A 26101-nucleotide genomic window follows, 5' to 3' on the forward strand; every position below is an offset into this window, starting at 1 on the left:
TAGCTTTGAAATCGTCAACACCACCGATTCCTGTGCCACAACGTTTCCTTTTCGTATCCCGGTTGCAGAGATAACAGCCCTCAGTTAAAACAAAACGAAAAAATACTGTAGAACCAAATTCGTTACGGATCAAGGCGAGATATTCACGACACATGGTAAGAATGAATTGCAAAAAAATAGAGCTGCCTCTCTCGTATCTTTAGATGTTATGATTTCTGTTTGTTATCGTTGCTTGATTCTGCAGCTAGGGAAATAAGAAAAACACCCACGCACTACACCGAGAGCTATTTAACGGTGTACTTAGTGTTTAAGGGTGAACTGCAGTTCCAAATCTATCGCCCAAAACCCCCGACTGTCATTTTGAAGTGGTACAACTTGTACTACAAGTGGTAAGTCGATCCACTTCTGTTGATACTACGTAAGAACCCCTCCTTTTTATCCATACAATAGCAAACAAACATTCGAGATCAATGTCATTTTGTACTCTTCGGAACATCGGTCCGTGTGCAATTACAACAATGCCCTTATGCGGCTCAGCGCACTTAGTACACCTCCAGCACGTAGCGGCCCTCCTCGCGCATACGCTCGATCGTCGCGTTCGCCTGGCGACGGTCCAGACCGCCCTCCTGCATGAACGAGCTCACCAACGCCTCGCGCACGTCGGCCACGGGCCACGTCGGACCGCAAAGGTAGAAGTGGCCGTTCTGCCGCAGCAGCAAGTCCGCTAGGATCTCTTTGTCCTCCGCGATCTTGTCCTGGATGTACACCTTGTGCTCCTGGTCGCGCGAGAACGCGCAGCGCAGGTACGTCACCAGGCCATCGGCCTCGTACGCGTCCAACTCGTCGCCGTACAGGTACTCCTTGGCCTTGTGGCGACTGCCGAAGTACAGCGCCACCGGACCCACCTTGACGCCCTGCGAGCGCAGGAACGCGCGCTCCTGGATGAACGCGCGGAACGGAGCCATACCCGTTCCCAGACCGGCCATCACGATCGGGTCCTCCGGGTTCGCCGGCAGCTTCATCACCGACGAGCACACGGACACCGACAGCTTCTGGCCGACCTTGACACCCGACAGGAAGCGAGTCGCCTGGCCGATGCGGTACTTGCCGCTCGGGGTGGTCCAGTCGTGCACCACGATCAGCAGGTGCACGCTCGTCGGGTTCATCTTCATGCTCGACGCAATAGAGTAGTGGCGCGGCTTGATGCGCGGCACGAGCGTGAGCAAGTCGGCCAGCGTCGGGCGGGCCGACGGGAACTCCTCGAGCAACTCCGCGAACGTCACCGTCTCGTCCACACGGCGCTTGTACTCGTCCTTGCCATCGGCGTCCAGCAGGGCCGCCAGCGTCGTCTTCTCCTTCTCGTCCGAGGCGCGCTCCAGCAGGGCCTGGTAGAACTTCTTGGACGGACGGCCGAAGATGTCCAGCACGTGCGAGAAGAGCTGGAAGTACGTCAAGGTCTCCTCGCTCGGGCCCGACGCAGCCTCGCCCTTCTTCTTCTTGTGCGCCACTGGCAGCGCCACCAACGCCTCTGGCTCCACGTTGTACGACTGCAGGAACTTCACAACGTCCTTCTCGTCGTTGTGGGCGAACACTGCCAGAGCCTCACCGATGCGGTACTTGATCGCCGTGCTGGTCGTGTCCATCTCGACGTGGAACACATTGCGCGAGTAGTCTTCCGGCGTCAGACGCTCCCACTTCGTCACCGTGACCAGATCCGTCACGTGGTCGCGCACGCCGTGGCGAGCCTCAAACGCGCTCGGGAACATGATCTGCCACGCAGTCTTCGTCTCGCGGGACACCTCCGCGTACGAGCGGCGCTTGCCAGCAGCCTTCGACGCTGCGCTCACTGACTCGGCACTGCTGGCGAACGGCACCTTGCTCGCCGCCACGCTCGAGAGCGCCGTCAGAGGCTGCGCTGCCACCTTCTCGTCCACATCCGTAGCCGACAGCCACTCGTTCGACGGATAAGTGAGCGCCAACACGTCACCCCAAACTGCAGACACGAACGATCGCAAAGCCGAGTGCTTCTCCGCGGGGAATTGAGCCTCCAGCAGAGCCAGCACCACGGTCTCATTGTACAGGCCCGACGCCTTGAAGAAGGCCGTTTGTAGACCAACAGCAGCGACAGCATCGTCCTCCACACGGGTGGCCAGCTCAACGGCATCCACCACCAAGAGCTGGATGTCACGCGAAGCGACCTGCTGCTTGAACGCCGCGCGCTCGTCCACGTCATCGGACGTCTTCCAGCCCGCAAGCACCAGCAGCTTGCCGCCCTGTTTCACACTGCGAGCCACGTCGTAGTGCGATAGCACTTCGGGGCGGGTCACAACGACCACATCCGCCTGCTCGACAGGCTCAGAAGTAGCGGGGCTGTTGCCACCGTCAAGAGCAACACGCACCTCGAGAGTAGACACCGGGCGGATAGCAGCCGCCTCACCTGCGCTGTGGGTCACCACCGCGTTCACACGGGTGGCAGGGTTCTTGTTCAGCAGACCCAGCGTCGACTCGAACACCGTGCTGGTCTCCGTGCCAGCACGAGCACCGTCAGCCTCAACGTCGTCGAAGCCGTAGAACAGGAACTGCTTGGTGTAGGCAGCCGATCCCTCCAGCTCCAGCGACTCACCGAGCACCACATCAAACTTCGTGGCCTGAGTGCTCTCCGACGCAGCGTTCACCAGAGCAGCGTCGTACAGCTCCTCACTCTTGGCAACCACGAAAGCACGGCGAGACGAAGACGTCGCCGAGTGACGCAGCACAGCGCGGCCCATGCCCACAGAGAAGGCCGAGTTGCGGAACACGCCGCCGTACACGCCCGTCACGACAACGGGGGCCGTCTCCACCGCAGGCTGCCAGTACGTCGACTGGAAGAACACCTGCAGGTTCTGGGTCAGCAGGCCGCGCTGGAACGTCAGCGCGCTGGGCGCCACGTTCTCCAGCGCCACCACGCGCTTCACCGTGGCGGGGAGAGCCTGCGCGAACAGCTTGTGCGACCACGGCAGCAGCAGGCGCACCTGCACCACGCCGACCTTGCCGCCGAGCATCTGCTCGTAGGCCGCGGCCTGCTTGAGCGCGGCGGCGGCCTCGCCCACGACCACCACGACGTACTCGGCGTCCTCGGCGCCAAAGTACTCGTACACGCGGTACTGGCGTTGCAGCACGTGGAACAGCTCGTCCATGACGTGCTGCACCTGCTCGACGACGTCTCCAGTGTGCACGCCGCTGGACGTCAGCGCGGCCAGCGTCTCGAGGGACTCCTCGGTCAGCGTGTCCACCTTGGCGAGCTCGCGCGCCACGCGGGCGCCGTCGTAGAAGTGCACGAGCAGCTTGCGCAGCCGCTGCGCCGCCACGTGGGCCACGACGGCCAGGTCGTGGCACTCCTGGGGTGAGGCCGAGTTGAGCAGCAGCGCGCCCGAGTGCTGCAGCGCGTACAGCGGCTCGTACGAGCTGGCCACGGCCATGTCGCGGCGGATGGCCTCGCACGCCACGTGGAACACGGCGGGCGCCGAGGCGGCCGCGCCCTGCGCCAGCTGGAAGAGGCTGGGCAGGAACAGCGGCAGCGTCTGCGACGGGATGAGCGCGGCGGAGGACGCACCCACGGCCAGCGCGCCGCGCACGGCGTCAGCGGCTCCGGGGCGGATCTCGAGCGTCACGACGCGCGCGCGGGCGCTGCGCTTGGTCTCCAGCCTGCGAGAGCTGTCGTTGGCGGCCAGCAGCGGGTAGTCGAACACGTTGGCGCTGACGTGGCTGGCCACGTGCAGCACGGCGTCGGCGCCCGAGCAGAAGCGGTCGGAACGCGCGAACACGCGGCCGCCGAGCTCGTTGCGCGCGGCGGCGACGCGCAGCTTGTGCAGCGGCGTGGGCGCCAGCGACGCCGTGGACGTGTCGCTCGCGTTCTCGTCCAGCACGTCCAGCGCCAGCGGCTTGGCGCCGCCCACCGGCGGCACGAACGCGTCCTCGGCCGTGTACAGACTGGCAGGCATCGCGACGGGAACGGGAGGCTCGAGGCGGAGGCGGAGGCTGCCGAGTGCCTTGCGCGCCGTCGAATGGATTGTGAGCGGCGGTGAGCACCACGCCGTTTGCGCATAAATGTCCCCGTGCTGCGATGTGGACGATCGCGAATGGGCCGCTCTGATTCGCAGACTGGCGAGCCAATTGGCTTGGAGGAGGTCGCGCTGTCAGATTTGCTCGGGGCGGCTTCCAGTCTAGTCTAGGTCCGGGCTTCCAGTCTAGTCTACGTTCCAGATTCCAGTCTGCACTTCGAGGGCTCCTCGAGTACTGAAACCGACCACCGAGGCGCGAGCGTCGAAAGTGTAGGCGGGATGCGCACACGCACGTTCTGCTGGTCGTAAGCTTTTTTTTGTATTACGATCGGTTGAATGTGCGTGCTCCCCTACGGGTACGAACTTCCTCTTTCTGAAGTCGACCGCCGAAGAGGCGGCCACCATTTCCGGACAGCAGCAAGTGTCGGACTCGCCGCAAGAGTAGCCTCGCATTTGCTTGCTCGCTGTCAGATTTGCTCGTGGCAAACTCAGCCGTAATCCACGCGATTGCCGAAAGGTACCTGGGTCAAGGTTGGCGTCGGCGGCGTCGGGCGGCAGGTTGTTGCAAGGAGGCTTGCAAGTTGCAGCACCGCCCCCACGCTTCTCGTGATGAGTTGCCGGGGCAGCTGGAGCTTGCTTTCGCTCGCACTCGAATGCTGCTGTCGGCGGCTCTGAACGAGTGGCGAGAAAGTGGCTGCAACAAACAATACCATAACCTAGGTTACTTCTGTGGTAGCAGTAGAGCCTGGCGCAACATTATAGCCGCAGCTGAGAAAAAGATAAAGCCTAAGGACAGAAGCCTTCAAGCGTTAGGGAGGCTATCGAATTGCCGGGCTGACGCCCGCTGGGTACGCATTTGCCGAAAACGCAATTGCCGATCGGCGCCCGTACTAAGATGAAGCGCAACGGGTAGTGGCGGTGCGTTCGGGAACAGCTTGGTGCAAGGATGCTTGCAACGAGTATTGTGGCGAGACAGTGCTTCAACTCGCCGTGGCTGTCAACCAGTACCGCTCGCCGCTTTTCGACGGGGAGGACTACTGCTCCCAGTTCAACATGACAATGCGAGAGTATTCACTTTCTCGCAGCCGAATCGCTGCGATCGCTTGAGTCGACAGCTCTGAACGAGTGTCGAGCAAATCGGCTGCCACCTGTAGACCATTACGGCGTTATTCTCAAAGTCAACACTCAATTTCAACAAGCCTTGCTATTGAGGAACGGTCGCCGTGTGTCCACACCGCTTGCAAGACGCCAGTCAGTCTTGACTTTGGCGTCGGAATGCCCCCCCCCACACACACACACACACATACGATGCATGAGGTGTTTCCGCTGGACGGACGCCAGTAGTATTACTGTAGGTGTTATTCACAACTTGTGAAGTTCGCCAACTCGCATTGATAACTCACCGTGAGCAGCTCGCCCTCGCACCAACTCTTGGTACCGCTGTCGTTGTATACCGAAGGGGTATCTCGGGTTCCGACCGACGTCGTCCTATAGTGAAATCCAGGCAAATCCAGACGAGCCGACGCAGCCGATATACTTGATTTTGCAATTCAACGAGGTTTTATATAAATAGTTTTTTTGTCTCCGCGTGAGGACGCGTTTGTGGTGAATATCGGCGATATGGCGGAGAGCTTCACCGACGGCGCTTCCAAGTCCACGCTGCACCCCGGGCAACAGCATGAGCGACTACGCCGAGTCCAAGATGGCCAACGTGCTGTTCACCCTGGAACTACAGCGGTGGATGAGGGACAAGGACGTTGACAACGTCCTCGCGGTGGCCGCTCACCCCGGCGTCTGCCACACGGAGATCTGGAACAAGTACATCCACAGCAAGCTGAAGGGATGGTCGTTCTTGCAGTGGCTGGCCATGAGGGCGGTGCGGCTGCTCCCGTTCCTGCCGCAGAAGATCGGTGCGTTGCCGACGCTGTATGCGGCGACGGTGGAGAGCGTTCGCGGCGGCGAATTATACGCTCCGAACGGCCTCATGACGCTGAGAGGATACCCCGCACTCGATGCCCCGCACCCGGCGAGCCTTTCACCCGAGCATGCTAGCAAGCTCTGGAGACTCAGCGAAGACATGTTGGACGCCGAGCGCTGTACCGCATGACATGGTCAAGACGTCGCCCTTAAGCTGCTGGGGTATCGGGCGGATTCATATCTACTCGAACAGATTCCGATTAACTCGAACAGATTCCGATTAACTAGAACGGATTCTGATTAACTCGAACGGATTCATATCTACTCGAAAGGATTCAGATTAACTCGAATAAATATTACCTCGACCAAAACCGGAGTTAGAGAGCATTAAGCATGCATGTCGTCGTGCAGCCGCTGGTGTAGCAGAGAGCGAAAGTGCTCAGCTTTTGGCGCGTTGAATCCTCCACGCGTCCACTGCTCAATGTCATCAGCAATAGTCGGTGGATCAAGCCGCGCAATCCTGGTTGCAATCTCGTCCATGTAGTGGAGTAGATATATGCCGCAGTCCAAACAATTTGTCTGCTGAGGCTTCGTCTTGCAGACACAGGTCATCCATTCAAAAGCTGGAGAATCTTCACTCGAGCTCTTAGTGTACACATGCGTCAGGAACCACTTTAGACATATTGCGCAGAGTGCACCCCGCCCATTGAATCTACATGATAGAGTTTCGTCAGTCCTAGCGGTGTTGGGTTCTCCACAATGACAAAGGTCCAGTGGTTATGGCCAGACACTGGAATCAGTACGTTGCGAAAGTTAGCCCAATTGAAAGATCACATCGCCGATTGTAGCTGTTGCTTCCGCTTCTTCGGCGAGCGCACAGTAAACGCTGTCTCAATGTCTTGGTACAACCCGCTGCCGCAAGGGCTCACCACGCCAAGCTTAGATGTCATGTATCTATACACAAAATAATCCAGCACGTTTCTAGTCGTGGTGGCGCCATTGAGTAGACTATCCGAGTCGTCAGGAAACACATGTAGCATGCGGTCAGATCTCGGGTCTGTCCAAATCACGAGCGGTGTGTAGGGAGGGAAGCGAGCTCGGAAAAACCGGCGCGAAGCAGAACTAGCTGCACTTGTCGAGCCTAACGCAGCAGCAATTCCATCGCCATCGTATCGACTTGCGATGACACCAGCGATAATCACTCTTCCGCGCCCTTGTCTTCCTCAGATTCGTCATCTTCCATACAATCATCGACTTCACTTGCCGCAACATCTTCAACGTCACCGCTGGCTTGCTCCATGACCACGTCACGCTCATCACTAACTCCAGGGAAACGACTATCCACATCAGACGATCCAGTGTCGGAACCGGGATTATTCTCGATAGTGCTGTGCGTTTCAGCACGTGTAGCCAAATCGCCAAAGTCGTATTCTGCCTCACTGTCGCTGCTTTCTCCGCCACGCCCTTCACATTCTACCCTTCCATGTTTCACGTAACCCGTTAGTAGCTGCCTCGTAGGCCTTACGTCATTCGATGTCGCCGTCATCTGTGCAGTATCTTGCACGGCTATATCCTCTGCAGTCATTTCATTGTTAGCAGCATCAGCAGACGTTTCAGTCTCCGCAGTCTCGGCGGTGTCGGCAACAGTCTCGGCGGTGTCGGCAGCAGTCTCGGCGGTGTCGGCAGCAGTCTCGGTGGTGTCGGCAGCGTCGGCGGCCTTTTCAGCCTCAGCGACCTTTACAGCTTCTCGTGTTTCCATAACGCGCGCAGCCACAAAATCCGTGTACCGCACGACAAATCTTTGTACCCAATTCTTTTGCGCCAACTCCGTCTTGTCCTTGGTAAACTCGGGGATTTCCTTGCAATACTTCAGCAAGTCGACGTTGCGTATACTGCCTTCGAGGCCAATGGAAGTTTCATAGTACTCCAGCACCCGCAATTCGTACGGGGCGAGTCGGTGGGGTCGCCCCCCGCCCTTTTCTCGCTTTCGCTGAGCTGCTCCGGGGGGAAGGAGGTCGTCGATCATGGTCCACAGCTTTTTTTTTTTCAACCGTGTAGTGTGCCTGGCTTCACCCCCAAGTTTCTTGCAGCCTCACAGACACCCCAGCCCGGGTTCCGTTTCCACTCCTGCAGCTTGGCAAGCTTTTCCTCCAGCGTCAGATTCTTGCAAGGGCGCACCATGGCCACAGATATCGCGCGGCGAAGGGCTCTGTCCAGAGGAATCCGAAGTGGGGAGGATGGCGGGGGAAAGAGGGGGGGGACTGCCTACTTACGTATGCCGAGTTCGAGTTTTTTTGTATCCTTCGAGTTGTTATGATTTAATCGAGTTATAATGAATCAGCGTTCGAGTTAAATTCGATCTGCGTTCGAGTTATAATGAATCTTTCGAGTTATAATGAATTGTTCGAGTTATAATGAATTTTTCGAGTTAAACTCGATCTGAGTTCGAGTTGTAAAGAACCCGTCGTGTTGACAGAAAGGTACCATTATCATCTAGTCAACTCGGGTAGCTTCTTCGTGAAGGCATTCAGCGACAAACCCGACTTGCTGCGTTCCATCTCGAGCTTCTCTGCGGCATTTTCGGTAGAAATATTTTCTCGCTCCGAAAGGACAGCAATGGCATCATAAAACTTCTTTCGGCGCAGGTAAAATCTAGCTTCCGTGGGACTTTTACGCCAGGAGCTCCCGTACTTTTCAGTTGTCTCTCTGACGGACATTTGCCCCGCTAGGCCACACGTGTACTCTTTCCACAAGTCCACCACAGTGGTCACAGCTCTGCTCAAACGGAAATCGGACGCTGACAAGGGATTGGTATGGGTGGTGTTCTGCACTCGTGGTTGGGGGTGGCTATCGGTTGGAGCTCTGGACAGCTCGGACTCGGTGCTGATATCTTCGAAGCTGAGTACGATGCGCTTCTTCGTAAGGGACTTTAATGAGCTGGCACTAGTCGTCAGAGCATCAACTTTCCCGTTTAGAGCGTCAAATCCATCTTTTAAGGCCTGAGCCACATGTGGCACAACTGTTTCCAGGGTGTGATGCGTAGACTGTTCCAAATGCGGCATTGCGGACATCAATTCGGCCTCAAACTGCTTGTATTCCTCTGTCGAGAACAACGAGTGTTGCCACACAGGATGTTTTGGGTATTCGCGTCGCAAGATGACTGAGTCTTGTAGAAATACTATGCGCATGTGTCGAAGCATTTGCAGAAAGGCACCAGCCGCAATTTCACTTTTTTCGATTCACTAAGGCTTCAGCACAGGGCTCGACTTCCGGATAAACGAGTTGTTGCAGCTCGGTACTGGGGATTACAGATGCTCTGGGCAACCAAAAGCCCCCACCTCGTGTCGGAAAACCGGCCAAAGCCCGCATGGCTTTCTTTGGTAACGACGACAAGTAACATCCCTCCATTCGGGCTGCATTCCATCGACCTAGACGTCGTATCTGCTCTTCACTAGCGCCAAACGTTTCAGCTAACTTTGCGCCAGAACCCCGATTTGCGTGTGTCCACACGGTTGAGTCAATGCCACAGGCGTCAAAGGCACGTTTGACCCTAGTTAATTGCGTATTGTATGAGATCAGCTTCGTGCGCTCTTCCCCATCGATAAGATGGATGTCGTACCAGTTTTTACGGTTGCTTACGTCGGGAAAAGGTTCCAGCTTTATTTGCCACCGCCAGAATAAATGCATAGCGACTGCGTTTAGAGGGCAGATTTTGACTTCCTTGCAGCGCATTGCCGCGCCATATTCAATTCTCCCGTGCTGATTGGTTTTACCGCGATTCATGATAATCACCAGGGGTGTGCACATCTGAGGTCCGTCGTCGGGAAACTCCAGTGTCAGCATGTCTGGAAACTCGAAGAAACGCCGATTTTCACCACGAGCTAAAAGGGCATGCCCCAACAAAAAGTCCGTCCGATCCCGCAAACAAATTCCATCATTTTCAGACAGCCAGAAATCGCTTAATTGCCGCATATCGTCCAAATTGTAGCCGTCAAGAACAGTGCCCAGCCCACGATCAGTGTAAGACTTCCGTTTCCGCTCAGTCTCCGTCCGCTTTAAAGTATCAAACAGGTCATGGTATGCCTTACCACGCGGGTGTAGATGCGTGTTGATTTTTAATGTCTGCTGCAGCTTGTACAGGTCAATGACAGCTTTCGCGTACGACTCGACTCCAGCCATACTGAGAGGTTGCGGCGTGCCATCCTCGGTCTTGACGCGCTTATTGCCACGAGGGATGACAAACTTCTTCAGGAAAGTAACTAGTTTCCCTTCGTACACAATGCAGCCGTCGTCGTACTCCTTCTCGGAGCACCAAGCTTTAAATTCGTCTTGTTTCGGTGCATTCTGCTTCACTGTGTTCTCTGGTCGTGCTGCAGCATGTTCTGCCACCACGGTGGCAACTACATCGTTGATTTCCTGGGTGTTTGCGAGGGCTTTGCGCGTGGAGGCGTCCATGGCGAACTTGGAAACTGCGTGCTTGGGAACTGCGTGGTTGGCGTCTCGCAAAGCAAACGAAAAGGGGGAAAGGAGCGTACGCTTTACTGGAGGTTTCTAGATTTTGGGGTTCAGACACAATTGTAAATACTTCGAGTATCTCACGGCTATGCGCTTAGTACCTCAAGTTTTAGCAGGTCCGGTCCCAGACGTCGTCGCCCTCGTCTGGTAGATACCGAGGCAGAAGTGTACAGTACCGTTTTCAGACCCTATCGTTGGCTTGCTGATGTGCACCAGGGATGCCGAAAAATAAAAATATTGGTCAATATCATTTTACGGGAAAACGGTAATTTATTTTCGTGTATTCTTGAAAAAAATATAATAATATATCTGGCCCAATCACACATATCTGTAATTTATTACTCACCGACCGTGCGGCCCTCTCGTTGAGGGACTGTTGAACCCGGTACGCTCGGTGATGCTCTAGATACTACTATTCAAGTGATGTGAACGCCAACGACGGAGATGTATAGTTGTTGTTGATTCTGTGGGTAATGCCCATACCCCATTGAGCTGGAAATGACCAATAATTTATTTTCCTGGTCATAAAAAATCAATTATTTATTATTGCTGATGGCTATTCCAAAAATAATTGCTTATTTGATGTCTCAGTACTTATTGAAATTCCGGTATCCCCAGAGGTGCAGCACCACAGATACACACGATCATTATCCCGCAAAGTATTGACCAGGTATAAGCTACGTGTAATGTTGAATCACCATTGGTGGTCAGACAGCAGCACCGTCGAGACGAGGCCGTAGCGCTGGTAAGAGTACAGAATTACTGGAGTCTTTGACTTCTGCTGTTCATATTCATTGACAACGCGTTCAACGCAGCGTTGGCTCGCTTGCACGCCAAGACACCCCTTCGAACAGCGAGCCCGCCCACAGCAATGAGCAATACTCAACCTCGGTCACTGCCGTCAAGCATCTCTGACCTGCTAGCCCTCGAGCGCTGAACTTTTGCTCCGACTTCTTGGATCACTTTCTATTTTCTCCATTTGAAATGGAGAAAGAGTTCAGGTCGAGCAGGACCGTGGAAGAAAACTTGTGGGAATGCGAACGCCAACGTGCTCCACCTCGAAGAGCAGGAAAACAGCTCATTTGCCGAACAGCACTTAAGTCGAAAGAGCTTTGACGATGCGATGGGTGCAGGTAGCAACGTGGATGGCAGTGCTCGTCCATAGGGCTACCTCGACGACACCCGACGTTCGCGATCGACAACTACAACGAACGCATGACGATATGAGCGCCGTCGCGGTGGATCTCCTGCTGTCGAATGTCCCGGGCCAAGTGCACGTGGGCATGTACAAACAGATCAGCGAACACTTGTACATCCGAGATCTGCCCTGGTTGAACGTGTACTTCTCGCTGAACTGCTTGTCGCCAAGTGACGCGACGGAGTCGGTGGTCAAGTGGCAATTCCGCGGCTACGAGTGCAGTCATGACGACGGGGAGGGGCGCGTATGCTCCGAGTTTACCACGACCATGCTGGAAAGTGATCGCGTCCCATATGACCAAGTAACGTTGGTCCACGTGATCGCCCGTCAAAGTTCGTTGACCGATGAAGAGCGTCGCCTCCAGTTTGAAATGCCCCAGACTGTGGCTCCACCGACCTTCACTACGCAGACTGCGTACTACAGTTGTGCCTATGCCAACGGTGGCGATAGTTGGTGCTGCGCACAATCAAATCAAGGATCGGGAGGGCGCTGCTGGGACCTGACCACTTGCTCGGAGGACTATTCGGCGTGGAACCAACAGAATATAATCTGTTGCACGTCCAGCGCAGGGGACTGCGCTCTCACGTATCAGCCTGTGATGCCCACAACAACACCGGCGACCACTGCACCAGCGACCACTGCACCGACCACTGCACCAGCGACCACGACACCAGCCACCACAGCACCGGCGACTGAGGATCCATTTAATATTCCTATCCTTGATGTCACTCCAACGCCCTCAACGCCTGCGACTTCAACGCCTGTGACTTCCTCGCCTGTGACCTCAGCGCCGAGAACTTCAGCGCCTGTGACTTCCTCGCCTGTGACTTCCACACCTGTGACTTCAGCACCGAGAACTTCAGCACCTGTGACTTCAGCACCTGTGACTTCCTCGCCAGTGACTTCCTCGCCTGTGACCTCAGCACCGGTAACTTCAACGCCTGCGACTTCAGCTCCAAGAACTTCAACGCCTGTGACTTCCTCGCCTGTGACTTCAGCGCCGAGAACTTCAGCGCCGATAACGTCAACGCCTGCAACTTCAGCACCTGTGACAGCAGCACCGGCGACTGAGGACCCGTTCAATATTCCAATCCTTGATGTCACTCCAACGCCCACAACGCCTGTGACTTCCACGCCTGTGACGTCCTCGCCTGTGACCTCAGCGCCGAGAACTTCAGCGCCTGTGACTTCCTCGCCTGTGACTTCCTCGCCTGTGACTTCAGCGCCGAGAACTTCAGCGCCGAGAACTTCAGCACCTGTGACTTCAGCACCTGTGACTTCCTCGCCTGTGACTTCTTCGCCTGTGACTTCAGCACCGGTAACTTCAACGCCTGTGACGTCCTCGCCTGTGACCTCAGCGCCGAGAACTTCAGCGCCTGTGACTTCCTCGCCTGTGACTTCCACACCTGTGACTTCAGCACCGAGAACTTCAGCACCTGTGACTTCCTCGCCTGTGACTTCCACACCTGTGACTTCAGCACCGAGAACTTCAGCACCTGTGACTTCAGCACCTGTGACTTCCTCGCCTGTGACTTCTTCGCCTGTGACTTCAGCACCGGTAACTTCAACGCCTGTGACGTCCTCGCCTGTGACCTCAGCGCCGAGAACTTCAGCGCCTGTGACTTCCTCGCCTGTGACTTCAGCACCTGTGACTTCCTCGCCTGTGACTTCAACACCGAGAACTTCAGCACCTGTGACTTCCTCGCCTGTGACTTCTTCACCTGTGACTTCAGCACCGATAACTTCAACGCCTGCGACTTCAGCTCCAAGAACTTCAACGCCTGTGACTTCCTCGCCTGTGACTTCAGCGCCGAGAACTTCAGCGCCGATAACGTCAACGCCTGCAACTTCAGCACCTGTGACAGCAGCACCGGCGACTGAGGACCCCTTCAATATTCCAATCCTTGATGTCACTCCAACGCCCACAACGCCTATGACTTCCACGCCTGTGACGTCCTCGCCTGTGACCTCAGCGCCGAGAACTTCAGCACCTGTGACTTCAGCACCTGTGACTTCCTCGCCTGTGACTTCAGCACCGGTAACTTCAACGCCTGTGACGTCCTCGCCTGTGACCTCAGCGCCGAGAACTTCAGCACCTGTGACTTCAGCACCTGTGACTTCCTCGCCTGTGACTTCAGCACCGGTAACTTCAACGCCTGTGACGTCCTCGCCTGTGACCTCAGCGCCGAGAACTTCAGCGCCTGTGACTTCCTCGCCTGTGACTTCCTCGCCTGTAACTTCAACACCGAGAACTTCAGCACCTGTGACTTCAGCACCTGTGACTTCCTCGCCTGTGACTTCAGCACCGGTAACTTCCTCGCCTGTGACTTCCTCACCTGCGACTTCAGCGCCGGTAACTTCAACGCCTGTGACTTCCTCGCCTGTGACTTCCTCGCCTGTGACTTCATCACCTGTGACAGCAGCCCCAGCGACTGAGGACCCGTTCAATATTCCAATCCTTGATGTCACTCCAACGCCCACAACGACTCCAATAACAGCGGTGCCAGTGTCTTCCTCGCCTGTGACTCTGGCTCCGATAACTTCAACACCTGTGACTGGATCACCGACCGGGCCAACAGCTACAGGTTCTCCGACTGGGATACCCGTGCTTGCCGATACTCCGACGACATCGCCAACTACAGCTACAAGCTCACCAACCGCAACAGGTACTGCAACGACTACGCAGCCTTCAACGACTCCATCCACAACCCCATCAGCAGGAGCCCCGACGACATCTCCTGTGACTGGATCTCCTGCGATAACATCACAACCTTCGACAACCCCATCAGCAGGAACCCCGACATCTCCTGTGACTGGATCTCCTGCGATAACATCACAACCTTCAACAACCCCATCAGCAGGAACCCCGACATCTCCTGTGACTGGATCTCCTGCGATAACATCACAACCTTCGACAACCCCATCAGCAGGAACCCCGACATCTCCTGTGACTGGATCTCCCGCGATAACATCACAACCTTCGACAACCCCATCAGCAGGAACCCCGACATCTCCTGTGACTGGATCTCCCGCGATAACATCACAACCTTCGACAACCCCATCAGCAGGAACCCCGACATCTCCTGTGACTGGATCTCCCGCGATAACATCACAACCTTCGACAACCCCATCAGCAGGAACCCCGACATCTCCTGTGACTGGATCTCCGCGATAACATCACAACCTTCGACAACCCCATCAGCAGGTGGAACTGCTTGCCGCAACGACTACGCAGCCTTCAACGACTCCATCCACAACCCCATCAGCAGGAGCCCCGACGACATCTCCTGTGACTGGATCTCCTGCGATAACATCACAACCTTCGACAACCCCATCAGCAGGAACCCCGACATCTCCTGTGACTGGATCTCCTGCGATAACATCACAACCTTCGACAACCCCATCAGCAGGAACCCCGACTGGCATACCCGTGCTTGCCGATACTCCGACGACATCGCCAACTACAGCTACAAGCTCACCAACCGCAACAGGTACTGCAACGACTACGCAGCCTTCAACGACTCCATCCACAACCCCATCAGCAGGAGCCCCGACGACATCTCCTGTGACTGGATCTCCTGCGATAACATCACAACCTTCGACAACCCCATCAGCAGGAGCCCCAACGACATCCCCATCGACAGGATCTCCCGTGACAACCACGCAACCTTCGACAGCAACGTCACCAGTACCAACAACAGCGAGGTCTTCTACTGGCATACCAGTGCTTGCCGATACTCCGACTTCGAACCCATCGCCGCTAATCCCTATTACACCTTCCTCAACTGCCGCAACGGCGACAAATATTCCAGCAACAACAAATTCGCCTGTTCCAGCATCGAGCGCTCAGACGCCTGCAAGAAATCCATCTTCGACCTCGACGCCAAGTTCACTACCAGCATCGACCCCAGGATCTACTACACAACCATCAACAACGACTCCAGGTACACAGATCCCGACAGCAAGTACTCCCGCCGATACTACTCTTGGACGCACAACAGTACCTGCGGCAACGAACCCTACATCAACCAGCTCATTTTCCGTGACAACGTCACCCGATGCCACCACTCCAAGCACGCTGCAACCAGCTGCAGTAACGTCGACGCCATCCACCAACCCCTCCAGCAGTGGCGGTTCTCGCAGTAGGAGCAGCTTATCGCCTGTCACGGGAACTCCAACATCTACCCCCACTCGTGATGCTTTGGCAACAGCAACAGTGACTGGTGAAAGTTCGACTAGATCAACCCCCTCTCCAAATTCAGATATCATCGGCACGATAAAGCCATCCTCGACGGGATCTTTGACAACCTCAAGTCCGTCAAGTGAAGCGCCAGCCACCGTGGAGGGCTCGAACTCGATGTCGTCTCTCGCGTCAATACACCCCAGGATCACAACACGGGGAGCTGGGGACTTCACAGGTTCTTCAAGTGGCATGCCAGCAGACGATAGCCTTCTCATGAGTCCGATTGCAAACAAACAATCGACCTCCGGTAGCCAGGCAAACGTCGTTGTCGGTAATGGAGACTCAGCAACGATATCAAACGCCAAGAATGAGAAAAATACTCCGTCAGACGGTAATGACGACGAAGATTTTCACCGAGCGATTATCGACTTCACACATGCAGTTGGCCCTGCTCGCGATATCGCCAGTAACTCGGCGAACATCTTGGTAGCCACTGCAGTCACCTCAAATATTGTGAGTGTTGCCATCAGCGTCGTGACAACCAGTACATCCGCTGTATCGACAGCCGTCTCGGGAGTCGCAACTTCAAATGGTATTTTAAATGTCATCGGCGGTGGTGCTGCAAGTGTGCGAGCACCTGTCGTCGACCTGACTGGGCTCTTCATGATGCTTGACTACCTGCAGTTCATCTCGTCGAGCAGCCACCTCAGTCTTCCCTCAGCACCAGGCTTTTTCTTCCACTTCACGGATTCGTTGGGCTGGTGTAATTTCCAGCCGACAGGAGCTATCCCGCCACCTCCCATCGAAGACAACGACGCGGGTAAGCAAAAACTCTCGAGTGAAAATGCTTCCAATTTCACGGTTGCGGACGGAGACATCATTTCGGGCGTGCTTGCATACGCAGAGCGAATAAACGTCAAACCGGAAGAACTCTTCACCAAAACTGCGATTGTCTTCGTGTGCGTCGTTGGAGGTGTTGCAGCGGTTGTGGCAACACTATACTCGCTACTGCGTCTTCTCCTCCGGCGAAAGCTTGAGCTCTTAATCCAGCGACTGGATGATTTGCCACGCGCCAAACTTTTGATGCGGCTGTTGATCCAATCGTGCTTGTCCATTTGTTTGTTGAGTGAATACGCCCTGAGTATGACGAGCTCGTTCCAGATGCGCTACAATGAGCAGCACCACCATGGAAGCCACAGCGCTTTTGCTTTTGCAACCGTGGCGCTCACCGTCGTTTGTTGTGGGCTGATTGTGCTGGGCGTCGTGAAGATCTGGGATAAATCCGAAGGAGAGCTATCAAATGCCGACTTCAAATTCGCATGGGGAGCGTACTACAAGTACTACCACTTCGAGAATCGCTACTTCTTCGTGGCCAAAATGGGCGCTGAAATCCTCTCAGGCGTTATTATCGGGCTCGTGAGCGATGTACCCTCTCAATTGACGCTGTTGATGTCTCTGCAGCTCGTCATGTTCCTGTACACTGTTGAAAGTGCACCATATTCAATGGAATTCCAGACTGTTTGCTCCTCCATCGCATTCGTGATGAAGATGGTTACGTACGCGCTCATCAGCTCCTTTCTCACACCTTCAACGGATGAACGCTTGCAGGATTTCGTTGGTACTCTCGTGATCATCTTACAGGTGACGCTGCTGATACTCTTCAATTCCAGGCAGTTGTACATCCTGTACAAACAGATGAAGTATCTCTGGGAGTTACGGCAAGATCGTCTACAGCGCAAGAAAGAGATGGGGGGCAAGAAAGTCGATGCAATGGTTATTAGAAACTCAGTTCTCGCGCTCACACCTGAACCTGTTTCTCAAGTCGCTGGGGCCCAGGAAGGCAAACGCGACTCGATGGTCGCCACTCCGACCCTGTTTCCCGTGGCTGCAGGTTAGGCCTTCCCTCTAACAAAGCAACATGACAAAGGAGACAAATAACTAGCGACCACCTGACGAAGCGAGCAGTTTCGCCATGCGGTCGTCGAGTTGCTGGATGTTGGATTGGAATATCTGCACATTGTCAGCCAAACTTGCCTCCATCTGCACGTTCACACGCGAGTCAAAGTTAGTCAATTTGAGTCAGTGAAAAGAATAGCCATTTGGCCATGAACACGAAAAATGTATCTTCCGAGGGTTCTTACATTCGCGAGCAAAGCAGCGTCCGAATCGAGCAGCTCAGCCAACGAAGTCTGTGTCTGCTCCATCTTGTCAACGCGAGCAGTCGCGTTTAGTGCCTCATCGTGCACCGACTTCAGCGTGACAAGGCGGTCCACGATAGTAGGCACAGAGGCCGCCACTGCATCGAGACTGCTGAGTTGGTCGTAAATTTTCTGGATTTGCTCTCGATCAGCCTGCGAACTCAAAGCACCCTGCACACCCGGAGACTGCTTGAGCTTGCTGAGCAACGTGAACTCATGAACAAGCGCTGTCGTGCGCGTCTTGACCGCGTCCAAATTCTTCTCGCTCATCAACGCAACCCGCTGCTCCAGCTGCGCCACGGCCGACATCAGGTCAGCGCTTGCCGCGCCTGTCAGCGAACTCAAGCCATCCAGCCGCAAGTCCTGACCCTGGTAGCTCCCAATCGCCCTCTCGAGCGTCGAAATCCTAGCTTCCAGCGTCGCCACGCGCGTTTTGGCGTCCTTGTCGACCGCGTTCAGCTCTCCATTGCTGTAAATCTCGTACACAATAGGGGCGCCCTCCGACGATGAAGGCATCGCCGTCTGGCCCTGTTGCTGCCTCTTCAACGCGTCGATCTGCTGGAAGAACTTGGCCGTCAGGTCCTTCTGCAGACTCAGCGCCGCGTCGGCGCTGGACGCCGCCACGCCAGCACTGGCGCCCGAGTGGAGGAACGGCTGAAAAGACGCGTTCTTCTCCAGCGCCGACAGGTTGAGCTGCAGCGTGTTGAGGCCCTGCATGACCTCGTGGAACTCGGCCTCCTGGCCGGCGTCCACCATCACCTTGTGCTTCTTGTGCTCGGCGTCAGCCGCCAGCAGCGTCAGGTCCGCCTCCAGCTCCTTCAGCTCCAGCGACAGCCGCGTGAAGCGGGCCAGCGGGGACTCGAGCGTCGGCTTGTTGCTGCTGTCCTTGCCGGCCGAGGAGGCCTCGTACTCCGTCTGCGTGGGCAGCGTGGGCTCTGCAATCGACAATAAAAAGATACTTTAATTTAAAAAATAATCAACTTCACAATTATTATTTGACGCCGCCGCCACGCACTGTAGACTTTGCCCATGAAAACCTCGAAGGCCTGCGTGGCCGGCAGCTCTTGCTCGTCCAGCTCCATAGAGCTCTGCAATGTTTTAGACACAAATATTGTCAAAACAAGGAAGATATGCGCGAAAATATTGGCAGGCAGCGCCGAACCTTGTCGTGGAAGTGGCCGTCGGCCTCCGGACCGGCACCGACGCCCCCACGGGCCTGGCGCGCGGACGCATTCGCGGGCGCGTAGGGCTGGAAGGCCTCCTCTGGCTCGGGCGTCTCGAAGACTTCGGTGCTCATGACCTTCCGGCGCTTTAGCCCCTCTTTCTCTGTTGAAAACTCCATGCCCGCGAATAAATAAGTAGCACAAATTGGACTAAATTGTAGTTTTTGGGGGGATACAAAATGGGAATTTGGTCCTACGCAATCCACTTCAACTTGGACGGACAAGACAAACCGCGGAAATGCACGCAAGACAAACGCTACATGTACTTCAAAGGATACGAATCAAATGGATTGGTACAGCGTTATTAAATACAGCCTACGCATGGGTGATGGCCACGCTCGATGTCACCGAGTACACGACCGAAGCCAATGCCAGCAGAGCCATGAGCACGTTCACGATCGAGAGTTCGAAGCCGAACATCTCCAGGCGCTTGGTCTTCGCGTTCAGCACAATGTGTTCGCCCAGGTCAATCGCCGGCAGACTCGACAGCGGCGCGTACGAGATGGTGTACTTGGTGGCGTTGTCGGGCTCGACATCCACGTCCTTCACGGCGTCGTAGTTCTTGAGGTACGTCAGCGCGTTCACCACGTTGCCCAGCACCAGCGTTCCTGGCGGGTCGATGCCGCGACGACGAACCTCGGCCGCGATCTCGCCTAGTGTGCTGCGGATGGTGGAGGCGTCGCTCATGGTCGCCGCGTGGATGATCGCGGCGGGCATGTCGCTCGGGTAGCCGCGCTCGGTCTGCAGCGCCTGGGTGAGCCCCTCGATGCGGCCGATGGCCATGAGAAAGATTGTCGTACGGTGATCGCAGTACTCGGGCAGGTCCGGGAAGCTGTCCTTCTTGCCGTGGCCCGTGCACACGAGCACCTGGTCGGCCACGTCGCGCATCGTGGCGGGAATGCCCGCACTCGCCGGCGCGGAGAGCGAGCTGGAGATGCCCGGGATGACCTCGACGTCGAAGCCAGCCTCGGAGTAGATGACGGCCTCCTCGCCGCCACGGCCGTACATGAAGGGGTCGCCGTTCTTGAGGCGCACCACGCGCTTGCCCTGCGCGAGCGCCTCGAGGCCCCAGGCGTCCAGCTCGGCCTGGGCGAAGTCGGCCTTGCCGCAGCGTTTGCGCGCCACGCGCACCTCGCAGGAGGCGATCTCGAGCACCTCGGCGGGCACGAGGCGGTCGGCCAGCACCAGGTCGGCCTGCTGCAGCGCGCGGTAGGCCTTGAGCGTCAGCAGCTCCGGGTCGCCGGGGCCCGCGCCCACTAGCAGCATCTTGCCCTTGGTCGTCGACATTGCGGCAGCGGTGGTCGGTCTTGCAGGCAGGAAGGCGGACGGACGCACAGGCAGGTGGCGGCGCCAGTGCAGCGCACAATGGGGAATGGCGTTGCCTTTCACGTGCGTGGCAGCCGGCCGAACGTAAACAGGCGCGATGGATAATGGGATGACGCTGATTTCACGTGTGGCCCACACAGATGCGCCCGATCAGGTTAGTTGCGGTGGTGCACACCACGACTCAATAGTGACACCAAGTCAACGCGCGACTACGGAAATGGGCGCTAATCTGGCCGTCCACGGTCTGCACTTTGTCAGTCGCGCGCAACTTCAATCAATTCGAGCCTCGCTCGAAGGAGAGCGGCGCGAACGCAGCGATTACTTGCCAGCGTCGCGCTCGCCGCCGCCGCCGCCGCCTGCACCGCCGTTTCTTCCAATCAGCTCGATCACGCAAGTATACCCGGGTGCGGCGCGGCGTGCCCGCTGACGCACCTGTGCGTTCTGCGCAGGCGATGCTATTCGTTCTCGCAGGTCTGTCTACCCTCTTGACGCGTCGACCGGATCGCGGCCGCGGATTGGCCCAGCGGACCGACGCGGGTCAACGCCGTCCCACGATTGGCCGAAATGGGCGCATAGCCAGGCGCCAGACGGGTCACTCTGTCGGGGGCGGCACGGCACTCGCGCGGGGCCCGGCAGCTCCCTTCAACCTCGTCTATCGGTTCGGGTGGTTTGGCGCCGCACTCGCCATTCCGCGCCCGCCAGCGCAAGTGGATACTCGTCGCCTGCAGCCCACGCACGCCGCCATGCCGCTCGCCGCCGTGGAAGCGGCCGTGAGCCACGTGGCCTACGCGCTCAGCGACTTCTCGTACCTGGTGCAGCCCGTGCCCTTCGGCTCCGCGCTCGAGAAGTACATCGTGGGCGCGCGCCGCAACGTGTTCGACCAGGTGGGCAAGGTGGAGGAGGGCGCCGTGGGCCAGGAGCTCGTCGAGCGCGCCTACGCCGCCGCCGCCCGCGGCCAGTTCGTGACGCTCTTCGCGTCGTCGCCCTCGGCGCTGCTGCAGATGGTGCCCGCCATGTACAAGCTCAGCAGCGCGCAGCTGCCCGCCGTGATCCACGTCGTGGCGCGCGAGCACTCGGACCTCATGGCCGTGCGCCAGACGGGCTTCGTCATCCTGAGCTCGCTCAACGCCACGGAGACCGAGGACATGGCGCTGCTGGCGCACGTCGCGTCGCTGCGCGCCAACGTGCCGTTCCTGCACGTCTACGACGGCGAGATGGCGCACAACGACCTGGAGCAGCAGGCCGCCGCCTCCGCCAGCAAGTTCAGCCACGCGCTCGTGGACTACGAGTACCTGGCCAACCTCATCGGGCTCAAGAACGCCAGCGACGCGCCCGAGTTCCGCCAGCTCGTGCTCAGCAAGTCCGGCGTGGCCGACAGCGCAGACGACGCCGAGCTCTACTTCCAGGTCTCGCCCGAGTGCATCGCCAAGTACAACGCCGTGCCCGAGGTCGTGGAGGACGTCATCCAGCAGGTCTTCGCCAAGAAGGGCTACCAGCTCTTCGAGTATTTCGGCCACCCCGAGGCCGAGCAGGTGCTCGTGGTCATGGGCACGGCCTCCAGCGTCGTCAAGGACGCCGTCGACTCGCTCTACAGCAACTGGAAGGCTAAGGTCGGCGTCATCTCCGTGCGTCTCTTCCGGCCGTGGTCCACCAAGGCCTTCCTGAGCGTTGTGCCCGCTACCGCCACCAAGTTCGCGGTTCTTGACCGCATGGACGACGCCACCAACGTCGGCGAGCCGCTGTTCATGGACGTGCTCGGCTCGTTCCAGTCGGAGGAGTGGCAGAACAAGCCCGCGCCCGCCGTCATCGGAGGCAAGTACGCCTTCAACGTCAGCGAGTCCGTTTTCGACGTCGTGACTGCTCGCACGCTGGTGGAGGAGCTCGCTGCGGACAAGCTGCAGAACGGATTTATTGTTGCTTCCCCCGCTGCTACCGAGGAGTTCAACGCGAAGAAGACTGCCACCACGCAGCTTGTGAACTCGTACGTCTCGTCCAAGGATGGATTCGAGGCTCCCTACGTTAAGATGCTGCTGCAGCTGTTCGAGAAGCGCGCAGTCATTGCGAACCTTGTGCGTTCCGAGACGGTCTGGAAGGCGCAGGACAAGACCGTTGGCGACAGCGTTGCCCTTGAAAACGGTGAGTTTGGCTTCGGTGTGCATCTCGGCATTCTGGCAAAGCGCCAGGAGTTGAAGGACAAGGTGAAGGCGCTTGTTTCGGGCGCGCACGCTAAGAGCATTGTGTCGCAGCGTCTGCTCGAGTGCCTTGTCCAGTGGTCCGAGAAACAGCCCAAGCACGATGAGCTCGCGAGCGAGATTACCATTTTGCTCGAGAATGAGCAGCACCAAGGTGGGGTCCTTGCGGAGATCTACTCTCTGAAGCAGTACTTCGCCTCTCTGAGCCAGTGGATTCTGGGCAGCGAGGAGTTCTCGCGTGACGTTGGCGCTTCCGGTGTTCACCAGGTGCTCGCTAGCGGTGAAAACGTGAACCTCCTGATCCTCGACACGGAGCCGATGAACGCGGTCTCCAAAAGCAACCGCAAGCGCGATCTGGGTCTTTACGCGATGCAGTACGGCAACGCATACGTCGCGTCGGTTGCGCTTTACGACTCGTACTCACAGGTGCTGCGCGCGCTTAACGAGGCTGATGCCTTTGACGGACCTTCGATTGTGCTCGCCTACGCCCCGAGCGCCAGTAACATGGAGCAGGAGACCAAGGAGGCCGTGTCTAGCGGCTACTGGCCCCTGTACCGCTACAACCCTCTCTTGGAGGACGTGGAGGGCGAGAAGGCCTTCTCCCTCGAGTCGCCGAGCATCAAGAAGGAGCTTCTGTCGTTCCTGCAGCGCAACAACCAGCTCAGTCTGTTTGCGAAGCAGGTCCTGACTGGCCCCTCGGCGGGCTCTGTGACGGAGAAGTACGAGCAGATCGGTCAGCAGGCGCTGAAGACCAGCTTCGAGGCCCTCCTCAATGGATTTGGCGGACAGCAGCAGGAGCCGTGGCAGGTGGACACAAAGCTGTGGCTTCTTGTTGGCTCCGACAACGGCCACGCCGATGAGTTTGCTTCGAAGCTGGAGGAGGACGCCCTGAATTTCGGCTTGAAGAACGTCGAGAAGATGGATATGAACGAAATGACCATTGACCAGCTTCTCGACGAAGCCAACGACGAGAACGCTTACGTGGTGTTTGTGTGCTCGACGGCTGGACAGGGTGAATTCCCGACCAACGGCAAGGAGTTCTGGGGTGAGCTTTCGGGCTTCAGCTCCACCCTCCCCCTGCAGTATGCTGTGTTCGGCATGGGCGACAGCATGTACTGGCCTCGCGAGGATGAGAAGCACTACTTCTGTAAGGCCCCCACGGACCTGGATGCCAAGCTGAGCGAGCTTGGAGCCAAGCGCATCATTGACCTCGCTAAGGCTGATGACCAGGATGAGGATGGCCCGACCACGCAGTTCGATTTGTGGAAGCCTCAGCTCTGGGAGCAGATTGGCATCCCCGCTGATGTGGTGAGCCTGCACCAGGGCACGAAGAAGAAGCAACGCACGAATGAAGAAATCAAGCAACAGAGTAACTACTTGCGCGGAACGCTTGTGGAGGGCCTTGAGGACCGCACGACGAAGGCTCTTGACGCGGACGACACGCAGCTTACGAAGTTCCACGGCATCTACCAACAGGACAACCGTGACCTGCGCGAGCAGATGCGTCTCGAGAAGAAGGAGAAGGCGTTCTCTTTCATGATCCGTGTGCGTGTCCCCGGCGGTGTGTCGACTGCTGAGCAGTACCTGATGATCGACCAGCTTGCGGACTCGCATGCCAACGGCAACATCAAGCTGTCTACTCGCCAGGCGTACCAGCTGCAGGGCATTCTCAAGTGGAACCTGAAGCCTATTGTCCAAGGTATTAACCGTGTGCTGATGGACTCGCTGGCTGCTTGCGGTGACGTGAACCGTAACGTGATGGCGACTGTGAACCCGTCGTGCTCTGTGGAGACCCACCAGGAGATTCTCGACATCGCGCGTGACATCTCGGCCCACCTGAGCCCGCGGACGAGCGCGTACCACGAGATCTGGCTGGACAAGAAGATGGTCGCTGGTGGCGAGGTGAAGGACTTCGAGCCGTTCTACGGCGAGGCGTACCTGCCGCGCAAGTTCAAGATCGCCATCGCCATCCCGCCGGCGAACGACGTGGACATTTTCGCGAATTGCCTGGGTTTCATCGCCATCCTCAAGAAGGACAAGCTGATTGGTTTCAACGTGACCGTGGGCGGCGGCATGGGTATGACCCACAACAACAAGAAGACGTTCCCGCGTCTGGCTGATGTGATGGCGTTCTGCACGCCGGAACAGGCCAAAGATGTGGCGGAGAAGATCATGGTGCTGCAGCGCGACTTTGGTGACCGTGTGAACCGCAAGCACGCTCGCTTCAAATACACCGTAGAGGACCACGGCCTGGAGTGGATCCGCGCCGAGACCGAGAAGCGTTTGGGCTACAAGTTGGAGGAGCCGCGCAAGTACAAGCTGCTCTCGAATGGTGACCGCTTCGGCTGGATCAAGAACTCGCAGGGCAAATACCACTACGGCATGTACGTGGAGGGCGGACGTATCAAGGATACTGAGGAGAGCGGCATCCGCACGGGCCTCCGCGAGCTGGCCAAGGCGTTCCCGCACGTCGAGTTCCACCTCACGGGCAACCAGAACCTGAGTTTGGGCAACATCTCCGAGGAGGAGATCCCGCAGATCAAGGCTCTGATGGAGAAGTACAAGTTCGGCAACGACAACTACTCGGGCATGCGTCTGAACTCGATCGCCTGCGCTGCTCTGCCAATGTGCGGCCTCGCCTTTGCCGAGGCCGAGCGGTACCTGCCGTCGCTGATCACCAAGATCGAGGACATGCTGGAGGCGAACGGGCTGCGCGACGACGCGATCGTGATCCGCATGACCGGTTGCCCGAACGGCTGCGGTCGCCCCTACCTGGGCGAGATCGGCTTCGTGGGTCGCTCCCCCGGAATCTACAACCTTTACCTCGGCGCAGGCTTCTCGGGCGACCGTCTCAACAAGCTCTACAAGGAGGCCGTGGACGAAGCGCAGATTCTGCAGGAGCTGGAGCCGATCATCAAGGACTACGCCGAGCACCGCGAGCAGGGTGAGAAGTTCGGCGACTTCGTCATCCGCGCTGGCTACGTGAAGGCGTGTCTGGCCGCCCCGCTTGTGGAGAACCGTGCCGCCGGCGAGACCTTCCACGCGTAGGCACCCTAGTCGTAGATGTAACGTAGTATTCATTCAAAAAAATATACGGACCTTCAAACCATACTTCCACTCATGGATAGCGGCTTGGTGTGTCGAGTGCTGGCGATATTAATCTCGCCATCGCACGATACGATAACAAGCTTGCACTCCTTTACGTTGTCGCGATTCCATGCCCCCGAAGAGCACCAACCGCGACGTTGGGTATCCTGGTGTTCAATGGAAACCAAAAGTCCACTAGGGTGAGCCTCAACTAAATCCTCA

At 57.2% G+C, this 26101-nt stretch overlaps 8 protein-coding genes across 9 annotated transcripts; 5 read left to right on the top strand and 3 right to left on the bottom strand.

Annotated features, from left to right (window-relative positions):
- Positions 1 to 542: 542 nt before the first annotated feature.
- IUM83_08182 (Sulfite reductase) lies at positions 543 to 3980 on the bottom strand (the record flags this gene model as incomplete). Its single annotated transcript, XM_067932537.1, has 1 exon — positions 543 to 3980. One exon carries the CDS (start codon positions 3978 to 3980, stop codon positions 543 to 545), a length of 3438 nt encoding a protein of 1145 aa, XP_067789986.1.
- IUM83_08183 (uncharacterized protein) lies at positions 3820 to 4086 on the top strand (the record flags this gene model as incomplete). Its single annotated transcript, XM_067932538.1, has 1 exon — positions 3820 to 4086. The coding sequence occupies one exon, from the start codon at positions 3820 to 3822 to the stop codon at positions 4084 to 4086; it is 267 nt and encodes an 88-aa protein (XP_067790102.1).
- Positions 4087 to 11695: 7609 nt separating this feature from the next.
- On the top strand, positions 11696 to 13551 carry IUM83_08184 (Protein with DEXDc plus ring plus HELICc; the record flags this gene model as incomplete). Its single annotated transcript, XM_067932539.1, has 2 exons — positions 11696 to 11976; positions 12834 to 13551. The coding sequence occupies 2 exons, from the start codon at positions 11696 to 11698 to the stop codon at positions 13549 to 13551; spliced, it is 999 nt and encodes a 332-aa protein (XP_067790107.1).
- Positions 13552 to 13603: 52 nt separating this feature from the next.
- Positions 13604 to 15816, top strand: IUM83_08185 (tetratricopeptide repeat protein; the record flags this gene model as incomplete). Its single annotated transcript, XM_067932540.1, has 2 exons — positions 13604 to 13623; positions 14169 to 15816. The coding sequence occupies 2 exons, from the start codon at positions 13604 to 13606 to the stop codon at positions 15814 to 15816; spliced, it is 1668 nt and encodes a 555-aa protein (XP_067790106.1).
- A 1180-nt stretch (positions 15817 to 16996) lies between these two features.
- IUM83_08186 (Carbohydrate-binding protein) lies at positions 16997 to 17749 on the top strand (the record flags this gene model as incomplete). Its single annotated transcript, XM_067932541.1, has 1 exon — positions 16997 to 17749. One exon carries the CDS (start codon positions 16997 to 16999, stop codon positions 17747 to 17749), a length of 753 nt encoding a protein of 250 aa, XP_067790105.1.
- Positions 17750 to 17791: 42 nt separating this feature from the next.
- IUM83_08187 (Dynactin subunit 2) lies at positions 17792 to 19348 on the bottom strand (the record flags this gene model as incomplete). The annotated part of the gene is made up of 4 exons (XM_067932542.1): positions 17792 to 17893; positions 17995 to 18986; positions 19067 to 19139; positions 19214 to 19348. The coding sequence occupies 4 exons, from the start codon at positions 19346 to 19348 to the stop codon at positions 17792 to 17794; spliced, it is 1302 nt and encodes a 433-aa protein (XP_067790104.1).
- A 241-nt stretch (positions 19349 to 19589) lies between these two features.
- Positions 19590 to 20561, bottom strand: IUM83_08188 (uroporphyrinogen-III C-methyltransferase; the record flags this gene model as incomplete). The annotated part of the gene is made up of 1 exon (XM_067932543.1): positions 19590 to 20561. One exon carries the CDS (start codon positions 20559 to 20561, stop codon positions 19590 to 19592), a length of 972 nt encoding a protein of 323 aa, XP_067790101.1.
- Positions 20562 to 21343: 782 nt separating this feature from the next.
- On the top strand, positions 21344 to 25840 carry IUM83_08189 (the record flags this gene model as incomplete). 2 transcript variants are annotated; one of them, XM_067932544.1, is made up of 2 exons in its annotated part: positions 21344 to 23652; positions 23711 to 23720. In XM_067932544.1, the coding sequence occupies 2 exons, from the start codon at positions 21344 to 21346 to the stop codon at positions 23718 to 23720; spliced, it is 2319 nt and encodes a 772-aa protein (XP_067790100.1). The 2 variants fall into 2 exon arrangements, with proteins under 2 accessions (XP_067790100.1, XP_067790099.1); XM_067932545.1 differs by having other exon boundaries at positions 21344 to 25840.
- Positions 25841 to 26101: the final 261 nt, after the last annotated feature.

This window comes from Phytophthora cinnamomi, assembly GCF_018691715.1.
Source record: "Phytophthora cinnamomi strain GKB4 chromosome Unknown Contig49, whole genome shotgun sequence".
Taxonomy (NCBI): Eukaryota; Oomycota; class Peronosporomycetes; order Peronosporales; family Peronosporaceae; genus Phytophthora; species Phytophthora cinnamomi.